Below are 12,800 nucleotides of genomic sequence, written 5' to 3' on the forward strand. Positions count from 1 at the left end.
CGCTGTTCTATTTCGCGCTGAGTTGAAGGGAAAAATTCGATTGGTTGACTTTTTGTTGTGCCATTTATCAAAAGAAGGGAGAGATGAAGTTGACCAGTACTTAGCTAAACACGGACCAGATCTAATTCAAGATATTTTTTTCTCTCCGACTCCTTCTTATTGGGAAATGCTTGACAATTACAGCGGGATAAATATCTTAATTTTCTTTGTTTCCTATGGTAACAGCGTTCAACTTGCTGCCTTCGTGAAAGTCCTCACGTCTGTCATCTTTGAAATTAATGAGAAAAAACGTAGCATTTGGAACCATCTTCCTGATCTCTGTTTAACAAAGCAAGATGAAATACACAGATTATTCCAATGCATTTCAGAAAAACTGGGCGAAAACATTTTAAAAGACTTGGTGCTCAGTGACAACGGTCTAGTCGTTGTACGATTAGCATTATTATGGAAGCATAAACATTACGTCTTGGAAGGTTTATTAGACTGTTTTTCAGAAGAGAACAAAACAGAAGTTGGGAAACATTTAGCAAAACATCTACCTGAAATATTTCACGAAACTCTGGTCGATCTTGGACCGCTTCACAAGTTGCGTTGGTTGAATATCTTGCATCTCGTGGAATACACGGACAGTAGTCAACTGTTGAAGTTTATAGACGTCGCTACATCCGTATATAATTTACTCGGGAAACAATGCAGCATTTTCCGTAACTTCTTCAACCACAACAGAAACTATTATCTTCCACGAAGATTAGAACTAATAAATAGATTCATGGAATGTGTGTCCAAGAAATTGGAGCTGATAGATGAAAAAGCCGTAAAAAAGTTGGTGTATCATGATGAGGGTGACGGTGTTGTCATATTGCGTGCTGCGGAAAAAGGAGAGAAGCTGATCGAGAAAATTGTCGCCCATTTGAACGAAGAAGATCGAGAGGAAGTTCACCGCTTTTTGGTTTCTGCCCATACTTTTTAGTTTCCGTTAATTTCCATCAAAAGTGTTTTATGATGTAGCCCCTATAATTGTTCTTATTTTTCTTTTTCCGTTCAAAATCTAATTTTGGGTTGCTTTGGTTTAATATACGGTCGAGTATACGGTTTGATATAGTATACAGCTATATAGGCACTTGACTAGGCATATATACACTTCTCCGTTTGAATATATTTTACTTGAATTTGGGCTTGAAATGAAAATTAGGTAATGATGAGCCGCGAATGACGTAGGGGAAAGGGGGGCGATCTGGCGTTCGGGTCGGTTGGCTCAATTGATTTCTTGATGGGTTAGAATTTCATAAAAATATCAAAAAAATCAGGAGATTTAGAGAGAGATGTATAGAGATGTATGAGAGAGAGAGATGTAGATGTTAGTAATGCGCATCTTACATCAAAATTTCATGGTATTATGTCAAACGGTTTAGGAATGACAACTAAAATAAATTTTTCGTCTTAAAATTGGATCTTTTTGAGTTTTTCTCTCAGCCATTTTTGATGGGCGGTGCTTAATTTCTGATCAATTTGTAGACGACGCTCACCAAAATCACCCTTTTCGTATTTCCCCTTAAGGCCCTAAGGGCGAAAGAGGGTTGTATTCAGCCGTAGGCAGTACGAAAAGGGTGATTTTGGTGAGCGTCGTCTACAAATTGATCAGAAATTAAGCACCGCCCATCAAAAATGGCTGAGACCCCGTTTTGAAATGGGAGGCGCTTATTCGAACTTTGAACTAGAAAAACACACACTTCGATTGATTTAAAAAAAAAAATAAAAAATACCATGAGAATCAGCGTGAAAAACTGATTCTCATGAAGTATGTTTAAAACAAATCGAAATTTCATGCAACGACCCTATTGGTCCGCCCGAACCCCAAAGGGTTATTTAATGGATGTATATATTAAATTGTTTCGCAGGTTTTATTTTTAAAAATTCCGCAAGAGAATTTTCCTTTAACTGGTTATGCATTTATGTAGGTCCTTCCTATATAGGTCCTCCATGGCAAATGGAACACCGGGTTTGTCCATCGCGGGAAATGTATTTTTATTCTTCAGCACTCCTTATTTGGCATAAATAAACAACGGACGACTTTATTAATTGATAGCGCTATATAGGAATAATTGTGGGCGTTGTGGGCGTGAAAAAATTATTTGAAAAAGTGAAAAAGCATTCTCTTATCCTCGAAATTACTGGGATCAAATCTGATATGAGACAGTAAAAGTTATAGCAGTCCCATCAGCTCCGTTCTAATATCGAAATTGTTGGCAACGGCGTGCAGCCTGTGGCTGTCTGTGGAAATCATTCAGTTCTGTACGACAGCTTTCATTCAAGCTGGGTGTAATCGTTGCGTATGCACTGGTACAACTATTAACTTAGTTTCGGTTATTTTTTATTGAGTTTAAGAAAAATACATGAAAGACGAATGGCGACTCACTGATAAACGCCACTATATAAGCCTTTCCCGTGTCCCTTGTCAGTGGGCCTATATTACGTAGGCCTAGCACAAACTCAACTTTAATAGATTTATCCCTGAGGGTAGTACTTGTACTACCAGAAGGCATTAAAGTAAATGCGGGTGTGTGTGTGTGTGTGTGTAGGAGGGGGGTGGGGGATGTGGGGGAGTGTACGCTGTTCTGAGCCAGGCTTCCAGAACCTTTAATTCAGAATCAGAATAAATTTATAGAAATCTAAACTACTGGATCGATTTTCTTCAAACTTTTTGTGTAAACTTACAGTAATTTATCTCAGCGTTTAGGTAAGTTTCGATTCATTTGGTAATACTAAATTTTATTTATTTTTATGCGGATTTAGTCGATAGCTTTTTCTAACTTAGGACCACCACAACATCATTATTAGTTGCCTGTTGACAGTCTGTGGCTCTCTGCTGTGTCTGTCTGTTTACCAGAGGTGTGCGTCGTTTAAACGTTCTAAACCGGTTAAAACATTTAAGATGTTGAAGGTGAAATAATATTTGACACTTTCAGTATTAAGAAAACAACAAATTATAGTGCACACAAAGCCTTTCGGTATTTGCTGAAAGAAGAGGATCCTCCAAAATATGAGAGAGCCCTTACACTGCTTGAAGAAATCAAAGAAGTAGGTTACTCTGTTTTAACATACATTTTACTTCTTGCCATAAAAGTTCTAATGCTGAATACTTATTATAATTAAGTGGCTGCTGTCCTTATTAATACCCCAGACATCAGACCAAAACTCTACAAAAAATCAAGGATAAGTTAGGCACAGATCTGATAAGGCCACAAATTGAAGCGGAAACACAAGATTTGCATGTATGTAGGTCTTTGTTAATTTGTCTTTTAATGTGGCCATTTTGAATGTGATGTTATTTTAATTCATTTTGCAGAGTTATTCACAGTATGGCAAGACTATGTGGTGATGGGATACAGTATCACTGCCTGTAGTGTAGAATATGAACGAAGTAAATTTGAAGATTATCTCAAGATACCTCCTGGTAGAAAATTAATTGTTTTCGTTAAAGAGACTTAAAAGCGCATTATTTTTTATTCTGTATTATTCTAGATGGATTCCGACATACCCAAGAGTGGTTGCATTGCAATCGAAAAGAAACTTCGCAGCACTCAACCAGTTCCTCCAACGCTATCACCTCGGTCGATCGATCCGCAAACGGGCGAATGGAAGTTGGTTGTGCCAATGTCCAAGCGGTGATGCGGTAAGATTCAAAACAAATTCCATACATGTTTCCTGAGACCTTTTATGTCTGTTTTTTTCTTTAGACGTTGGTGTTGCTGTTCTTAGCGACGTATTGCTTTATGCCGTTGATGGCCATGACGGTCAGCCGTATATCTAAATAGCAAAGAACACTATGATCCTTAAACCAACTTGGTCGTCTGAGGTAGCGCCCACATGCCGCACGTGTGTCGGTGTAGCTCTATGGTTATCTGTATGACGTTGGTGGCCAGGATGGCGTCAGTTGTCTTAACTATGTTGAACGCTACGACCCAAAAGAAAACAAATGGAGTGAAGTCGCCTCTATGAACACTTGCCGATTAGTTGTAGCTGTTGCCGTCCTGGGTGGATACTTGTATGCTGTGAGTGGGTCAGATGACCAGATTCCTCTTAACACTAGTAGCTAATCTCTTCTCTTGATTTTCCTGTCGACAATGCTATTATTAAAATTTATTCATTTCAAGTGGAAAAATACGATCCACGTCAGAACAAATGAACTTTGATTGCTCCAATGTCGAAAAGAAAAGAGCAGTTGGGTTGCGCCGTGTATAATAACTGAATCTATTCCGTAGGTGGACGAGACGACGCCACTGAACTCTGGTCAGCTGAGAGCTACAATCCTAACACCAACACATGCCAGTCCCATATTGGCAATGAGCTCAAGAAGGAGTGGCGTAAGTTGCATTTGATTTTTCCCTTCAATGAAGTGAATTGAAGCTTTACTAATATAATATTGTCGGACTTTCTGTAGGTCGGACTTGCCGTGGCAATGGAAAGCTATACGCAGTAGATCGATTGAAGTCTACGATCCGGAGCAGAATCAATGGCGACTGTGTGTCACCATGAATAATCGGTGGCTCGGCGGTGGTGTGGTACTTGTCAAATGCCTCAACACGAAACTCGCTTGAGGTAACAAGAGCCGCAATCTGACTTGAAAATTGTTGTTGGGACTAACACACACACACTTCATCCTGTCATGGATTATAATCGAAATTTTGTATACGTTTTTTCTTTCTCGTCCTACATGAAATTATTGAAGCGCCTTGCGGAGCTTAGCAAAGGAATGGTACCTTTTTTTGTTTGTTTGTGTGTTTATTTTTCATTTTACAATTTCGTTGAAGATTCTCAATCAAGACTTTTCCTGTTAGTTCTTGTTCAGAATCAGAATAAATTTATAGACAACTAAACTACTGCATCGATTTTCTTCAAAATTTTTGTTTTGTTTAAAACTTGGTTTTTAAGGAATTTATTGGTTGTTTGCAACGCCATACATATATTACGGATAATTAGGATGTACCAAAAAAACCCGAGGGCGAACCTGGCCAGGGTCTTGTAGCAGTTAAACTCATATAGCTATCAGTAGCTATGAAATATTAACCAACCACCACAAGTTCGATATTAAAAAAGGCAAAAGTTTTTGAGAGTTTCGCCAAATTGTATTGAGTCAATAAGAAGCGCATATCATAGGAATGCAACACGTCATCGACCGTTCATAGAGGTCTTATAGGTATATCCCTGTATACCAACAACAGAATTTGGGTAGATGTTATGGGTTTTGAGATGAACAACAAACGTTATCGAACATTATAAGAATCCAAAAATGATCAAGGCAAAAAATCCCCCAAAATTAGGATCGTATACGTTAGGATTTTCGAATAACTGGCTGGCAACAGTTCCCTGCTGACCACCTCCTCCGCCTTATTGAAACTTGGATCACCATAACGTTCCGAAGCCCGAAAAACCGTAGCCCTCGTCATGTTGTGCGGCCACATCTAAATCGGAAGAGTCATCGACGACGACTGATTCCGGAACGGCGATTGCTGCTGCTTGGATTTCTTCAATAGAGCGGCGCTTGCGTCCCCAATCACCGCCACCGTCCCCAATGGTCCGCCTCCGTTATGACCACCTCCGCCGTGGTGACTGCTTCCGCCGTGGTTACCGCCTCCGTTGTAGTGACCACCTCCGCCGTAGTGACCACTTCCGCTGTGGTGACTGCTTCCGCCATGATGACCTCCATGGCCTCCATCGTTTGTCCCATGATGATCTGCGGCCACGTCTAAATCAGCAGAGGCATCGACGACGGATTCCGCAACGGCGATTGCTGCTTGGATTTCTTCAATAGAGCGGCGTTTGCGTCCATATTCCCCGCCTCCGTAATGTCCGCCTCCGCCGTGGTTACTACCTCCGCCGTGGTGACTGCTGCCTCCGCCGTGGTGACCGCCTCCGCCTCCGCCGTGGTGACCGCCTCCGCCTCCGCCGTGGTGACCGCCTCCGCCGTGGTGACTGCTTCCGCCATGGTGACCTCCATGGCCTCCGCCGTGGCTCTCATGATGATCTGCGGCCGCATCTAAATCGGCGACAATTGGCCTTAAGATTTGGGCGGCGGCCAGCGCTGTCCAGCACGCTAATATAATCTGTTGATTCAAAGAGAGAAAACAACAATATTCAATAACCAAAATTTCAAACTATATGAGTTCTGAAGCCATCACATAATAATTAGAACCGTTCAAATGTTGGCTGCTGATATGCTCTCTTTCAAAAGTCATAATCAAAAGCTTACCACGACTTTCATGATGACTCGGTTTTCAGCTGTTATGCTGATCTTCTTATGTTGCTGTGAATATTGGGATGATGCATGAGACTGATGGTGTTGTGTCTCTTGTTCCGCTTCTTTTATACCAAATTAGCTACGCCCTCCGTGCATGCCGAGTATTATGCTCCATCCCTGCAGCAAGTGCAAGAAGTCAGCAAGAGCTGCAAAAAAGTCATTTAGAAAGTCGAAGGAAACAAGGTGATGGTTTGATGGGGAGAAAATAAGAAAGGCAAAAGAAGAAGAGGTGTATCTCCCCCTCAATCCGGATTGATCGGCGGATATATGCAAATTTTTTTGTGCGTGTGGAGCCCGACTCGTTCTGGAAAATGAAATCGTTGACTATGAGGCCTCTAGCTGAGCTAGTATACAAGGCTTTTAAACAACAGCGCTTTCACCAGGTTTTCCAGGGTTTTCCCCACTTTTTCCAGCAGTCATATTTTCGCATCGCTGTATGTCATACTCGGGCGGGGACACGCATATGAACTCATTGATTTTAACGCTTTAAAAAACTTACAAGTTCATTTTTTTTATTTGAACATGTCTAATTATAGTCTTTCAAAAACTCTTTTTCAGTTTATTGCGATCTGGGAAGCCCATGAGATCGTTTCCATACGGTTGGCAACACGGAAAAACCCACGAACTAGAAATACTGACTGGTCAGGCTAAAATAGGACAACAAAAATAATGGTGAAAATGATATCAATTCAGTCGAATTCGATCCGCCTTAAGTTGCAGCTTATTCGTTATTTCGCAGCACGAAACGGCTTCCACAAAGTATATCCGAGGGCGGAGCTCAACGTCGGAGGCTCTCTCTCTAGTGTCGACAACCACGCTATAATTTAACTTAAATGAATCACGGACAAACGGAACAGCATGCAGAAATCATTAATGAAATGTTTAACGCTAATTCAGTCTAATTCATACAACATCGCAATATTTGCATGCTGGCCTCAGCTGAACATATGGGGCTTCCAAGTTGGAAAATTGTTGTCGTCAATCCCGTACGCGACGGTTAGCTTGTCCAAAAAAATAAACTTGTAACAAGGTTGCGCGGTACTAGGTTAAAGCTCCACAAGTATGAAAAAACCTTGCGGAAAGTTTAACTCGATTCTGATAAAACAGGGAGACGGAACTCTAGCAACGCCCATACTTGCAATGCTTCGAAGTACAAAACTTGATTTTTAAAACTTAAAGCAAAGCGAGCGGCAAGCAATCCATAACTAAGTATAAGTTGGCATATTTGCTTGTCTTTTTGTAAGGTAGATGGATGCTTGATAATTAAAAAGTATGGTGTATTTTAGGTAAAATATATTTAAAAATATACTTCAAGCTAGTTCGACCGTGACTAGCATACTTTTTACTTGTCTGGTAATAGTTTAAATGGGTCATTCCTATATATATGGCTCAAAATTACTTAAAAAAATAATAATTTGATTATACTCATTCATCGCTTATTAAAAGATACAGTTTACAATAGTCTACTGTTTTGTTTCTTTTTATTTATTTGCGGTTAAGTGAAATATCCAGTTACAGACTGATCAATCGGTTAGTTGTAATCCTCAGTAGCTAATCGCTTGTTTTTCCTTTTCTTAGTCCACTTCGATGACCCAAAACTAACATTCCCTGCCATTTTAATGTTACACTTTAAAATAAATAAAAATGATCGCAGTTTGAATTTTTTCACAGCAGTACGACAGCAGACGATTGAACTAAAAAAACCGCATTAAATCTGTTAAAACAATTTTTTTTAAATTACGCTGCAAAATTATAAAAATAATAATCTGAATTTTATGTTTTATTTTTGTTTTGAAGTTATTAGTCTCTTTTTTATATATTAAAAGTTTTTTTTAACCATTTGAGGTTATTTGTAAAATTAATTCTGGCAACCCTGTTCCTGATCGGCTTTTTCCCTCCAAAACTGTTAGGCTGTCTCGTTCATCCGTCACATTTTCAATCTAGCTAGGCATCGACACGAAATTGTTCCCATAACGAAAACATATTTATTTAGTTTGCCCAAAATATGTTTGTTCTTTTTTATTTTACCGTTGGTGAACCTGGTAAAGGGACAATTAGTTCAGTTAATAAGAGTCCAATTCTGACAGACGATGAAAAGGAAGATGTGATTGCAACATTATACAAGAAATATGGGTTAGAGAAAGAACCAAACTAGTGGTCAGGTAAAATGTTTTGGATTTTTTGGTATATGAGTTAGTTCAACTTGTTATTTAACTTTATTCTGGCATTGAGCCTACTGCTATTCTATTCATGTAATATCTTAAACCTATGTTGGCAAATGTTGACGAGTGAAATCTTAAATGCTCGTTTGATTTCATGTTCTAATTTTGATTCTGTATTAATTGTGTAGGTGGCCCAAAGATTTAAATTCAGTAATCTGTGGAAGAGTTTACGATAAAACAATCTTATTGATTGTTATCACAGACCTGGAGTTGCTGTGGCAATATCGAGTGAGTATAGCACAGCTTATTGGAATTAGTCTGACAAATATTTATTCTTTTTTGATCCTTACAGGTAACCAAGAAATTCCTCACCTCAGACAGCAGCTCATTCTTGATAAATCTTCAGAAAAGAAGAATGCAAATGAGCTACGTGGCACAAAACAGAAGACAAGAAGGAGTCTTGTGTATCCTGAAGGCGACAACACTCAAGAAGCATCATTTCCAGTAATAGCTAAGAAAAGCAAACCCAACCCTGCAGAAAACAACTTGTTGAAGTAAACATTTGTCTTTAATTCTTCTCAGATCTTAATGACAACATGAATAGAAGACCGGAAGCATTACCTCCTACACTCTCAGTTTTTTGGGGGTATTCGAGGGTATTCGAACTAGTAGCGTTTTGGTTTACCTACTAATAGTATAGGGGGGTATTCTATTAGTAGCATACCTGTTCTAGAATAGGGGTTCGAATATCCCCCGAATACCCCCTATTCCATGCCTATTCTAAGAGTTTTGCTGAGTGGGGTAAGATCAGAAAAAATGTGTGGAGCGTCCGGGTATTGAACTCGGGTATCCCGCATTCCAATCCGAGCTTCTTCCATACGGCTATTCTAAGTGTATCAATCTTCTATATTATCGATAAAGCTATTTATACGTTTTGATACTTTTGGAGTTGGGACTTTGATGGGACGGAAAAAGTTTTAATCTGAAAATTAAAAAATGTGTGCTGGGAGGCAACTCGATACACCGACGCCGGTGTGCAAATGAAACATTCGCCCACCCAGGTATTCTATTCGAATATGGGGTAAGGTATTCGAGTCTTCGAATACTGGGGTATTCGAGTCTTCGAATACTGGGGTATTCGAAGGGTAATCGAATCGCATAAGGGTTCTACTATGGGTATTCGATGCTTTCGAATAGGGGTTGAACCTATTCTAGACCTATTCTAAGCAAGGGTATTCGAAGCTGGAATATCCGTCGTAGAGGGTTAGAATATCCCCTGAAAACTGAGAGTGTAGGGGGCCTACTGAATCTCAATCTGCGAGTTCTTCTCAATCTTCTGCTAAGCTGATGGTAATTGACGGCTTAATATTATCTTTTAACTTATTTTGACCAATATTTGTATAGGTTCCATTCGATGGTGACATTATGATCGAGTACAATACTCTCCGAGATGCAATTTGTTACGGGAGAGAAGCTCAATCGAAGGATTCGCTCAATGCAATGGTGGGAACTTTAATTGACTAATTTATCCTGCCCCAAGAGCAAGATGAATACTCTCTTAGTGGTCGTGCATGCCGTTCAATCCCGAACAGTAAGCCAAAGAAGCCGTTCCCGGCCTCTATCATCGATGCTATGACCAGAAACATCTTTTTTTATTAGTTATTGTTGTTATTCTATTGAATAGCTTTTTGAATTCAACTTACTTAATTTTCACTTTTCTTAGATTTCATTCTTCCGAGGCGGAAGGCATGGCACAACAATGATCTACCCAAAGAACTTAAGTTAAGGCCGCCATTACCGCAAAGCTTGTGAATAGCCACTCAAAAACCAACAAGAAGAATTTAAAAGGCAGCATCAAAACCTTGAAGATGACATATTTGGCGGTGGAGCTATTAAAAACAACGGAATGTTTGATAACAACCAGCAAACAGAACAAAATGAAACAGCCTAAGTTTATTGTAAGCGTACATTTTACGTGTCCTGCCATTTTGTGCTCTTGATTGATTGTCACTTGTTTCAATTCCTCTCATGCCGTGGGAAATGTTTTTATGGTTTCTTAAACGTACGTAAGTCTATTTTCCACTAGTTGTTCATACTTGTGTGAATTTAACCTTACTGCCTTAATTTCCTGCCCTTGATTCTGTTTTTAAAGCCAAGTTTCTTAATTTACGTATTTCCCAGACGTGTTGTGAATTTTCCCTTAACGCCTTAATTTTTCCCCTTGATTCTGTTTTTAAAGCCACGGAACAATCTAGAGTGACATCAATACAATTCATTGTGTCTACAAATCTTGAGTTAAATTAAAATCAAAGTATTTTTAATTAAGTTAATTATATAGGCTAGATTAATACAAGCAACGGCTTGGTTGTGGAATACGATCGTGCAAATATAAGCTTTACGAATTGATTTTACACTATAGGCTAGCTTACTGGACGTAAGCAAAAATTATAGTTACGCAAATAAAGCTAAAAGCTATTTTGCAATAGCCAAGCTTGCATCTCGGTTAAAATCCCTTACATTGCATCGGAGCAAATCTAACTTGCCTCCTGGAAGCTTACACTATTATGGGAGCCTGCTCTCCGAAGCTTGCGCTAAGCTTCTACCTAGCTCACCATACCGTACGGGATAACAGAGTTATTTTTTCTTCTTTTAATTTTGCAATTTAACTTACATTCAACAATTCACTATCAAACAAGACATCAAGGATTTTGCATCTATAATGCCCACGCTTTTTGTAATTTTATGGGAAAATCCAGTGCTGGTGATTTCATTGCACAACCTTTCTAATTCAGCGATTTCTAGAATTTCTGGAAATTCCCTGACCCTAAGAAAAAACCAGAATTTCAATTTAAAGCAATGTTCTCATTTTAATTATAGGAACTTGTTTTATTGCGTATGATGATATGCATGTGATATATAGGCCTATACGAAAACTGCGCATTCGGCCACTTGAACTGCAATATTATATAAGCCTTCAGAAATTTCAGAATTATTATGCCTATATATTTCTTTTTAATTTTAGACGAGTTTTTCTCGACATTTTTCTGTTTCTGCATGTTTTTCTACGACTATATAAGCGACATTTTTTTAATGCAAATCAAATTTCTTTAAACCTGTTGGTGAAATAAAAATACTCAAACAACCAGATTCGTATCACCAACACCATATATAGTGTCGAAATCGTTTAATTGAACCCAAACGAGCATTTGGATGCCACACTCAATTTGTATTTCCTCTTTTTCTATTCTGGGTCGGTCCTCCTCTGTGTCCCCCGCCATGGCAATTCGCGGCAGACGCCGCGAATCTATTAGCGAATATTATTAGCGAATCTATTAGCCATAAGCCATCTTTAAAAATCGATAGGAAAAATTAAAAATAAAATTGGCAGTAGGAAATCAGCTACCTTCGCTGCGGTAACCGCGGTAACAAGGAAGGGCTGTTTAATAATTTAAAAAAATATATATATGGTAACAAAGAATGTGACCTGCCAGAATGACGTTGAGGTTTTGATGAGAATAAATTCATATCTGTATTTGCTTTCGCTTCTTCTTTTTTTTATTAGACCTTCCATGCCCTCATCCTTATCAAAATAGCAAAATCAAGATACACATTTTTCATCGAATGCCGAATACGGGAATTGAACCTTAAACGTCAGCGTGTCAATTCAAGCCTTTACCCGAGCCTTTACCAATGAGCAACTAGTTAATTCCAAGGAAAAAAATATTCCTATATACTCTAAGCCAATACTGTTTTAGGATATGATCTACTTCCGGAAATAATAAGGACCGGATATGCGGCCATGATGGTATAATGGATATAGCATCTAGCGTTGTATGAAATTGTCCCGTGTTCGATTCCCACTTCCACCACATTGCCCTCCATTGTTGTCCCTCATATCGCCCTGTATAATATAACTATGCATGTAATAACCCTAACTACTTAACCCTAACTCTCAACGACTAATACTTACTTCCAATAACTAACACTTACTACTTAACCCAAATTCTAAACGATTAACACTACACTAACTCTCAACGACTAATACTAACAATAACTGAATCACTAACTAAAGGCTACTAACAATTGATATGCGCGGCATATCATAAAAAACATGAGATAAATTCGTTGGGGCAAGTCAGATCGATTATCATTGTAAGACGTGGGACAATCTTGTACGCCGCAGTACTCGAATGTTGTTACTGCTGTAATAGACCGGTATGAGAGATGACGAACCCTGAACGACAAAACCTTTTTTTTTTTTTGAACGACGACATTAATGAAACCTTTAACTAACTCGGCAGAGGAGATGCGCTGAGAGGTTTATTAATGATGATAACGAC

At 38.9% G+C, this 12,800-nt stretch overlaps 2 protein-coding genes and 1 long non-coding RNA gene across 6 annotated transcripts; 2 read left to right on the forward strand and 1 right to left on the reverse strand.

Moving 5' to 3' along the window:
• The first annotated feature begins 2,781 nt into the window (after positions 1 to 2,781).
• On the forward strand, positions 2,782 to 4,828 carry LOC124323234 (T-complex protein 11-like protein 1). Its single transcript, XM_046784322.1, is given in 10 exon segments — positions 2,782 to 2,792; positions 2,839 to 2,891; positions 2,933 to 3,078; positions 3,155 to 3,178; positions 3,180 to 3,301; positions 3,303 to 3,454; positions 3,523 to 3,673; positions 3,738 to 4,052; positions 4,263 to 4,364; positions 4,442 to 4,828. Coding segments are annotated over 8 exon segments (681 nt in total). The 3' UTR covers positions 3,760 to 4,052; positions 4,263 to 4,364; positions 4,442 to 4,828.
• Positions 4,829 to 5,081: 253 nt separating this feature from the next.
• On the reverse strand, positions 5,082 to 6,334 carry LOC124311958 (dormancy-associated protein 2-like). 4 transcript variants are annotated; one of them, XM_046776343.1, is made up of 4 exons: positions 6,251 to 6,334; positions 5,984 to 6,104; positions 5,520 to 5,941; positions 5,082 to 5,334 (listed from the first exon to the last, which is right to left on the reverse strand). In XM_046776343.1, exons 1-4 carry the CDS (start codon positions 6,260 to 6,262, stop codon positions 5,275 to 5,277), a joined length of 615 nt encoding a protein of 204 aa, XP_046632299.1. In that variant the 5' UTR covers positions 6,263 to 6,334; the 3' UTR covers positions 5,082 to 5,274. The 4 variants fall into 4 exon arrangements, with proteins under 4 accessions (XP_046632299.1, XP_046632309.1, XP_046632284.1 ...); XM_046776353.1 differs by having other exon boundaries at positions 5,520 to 5,917; positions 5,966 to 6,104; XM_046776328.1 differs by having other exon boundaries at positions 5,520 to 6,104.
• Positions 6,335 to 8,215: 1,881 nt separating this feature from the next.
• On the forward strand, positions 8,216 to 8,996 carry LOC124312433. The gene is made up of 3 exons (XR_006910498.1): positions 8,216 to 8,460; positions 8,649 to 8,748; positions 8,813 to 8,996. It is a non-coding gene; the product is annotated as an uncharacterized LOC124312433 (long non-coding RNA).
• The last annotated feature ends 3,804 nt before the right edge of the window (positions 8,997 to 12,800 follow it).

This window comes from Daphnia pulicaria, chromosome 1, assembly GCF_021234035.1.
Source record: "Daphnia pulicaria isolate SC F1-1A chromosome 1, SC_F0-13Bv2, whole genome shotgun sequence".
In the NCBI taxonomy this organism is placed as follows: domain Eukaryota; kingdom Metazoa; phylum Arthropoda; class Branchiopoda; order Diplostraca; family Daphniidae; genus Daphnia; species Daphnia pulicaria.

Bases quoted from the DNA above. Each gene is read 5' to 3' on its own strand.
- LOC124311958 (XM_046776328.1), bottom strand. The intron at 5,335-5,519 runs AAGCAGCAGCAA...TTCGAAAATCCT, and splicing joins CCGCTCTATTGAAGAAATCC to AACGTATACGATCCTAATTT.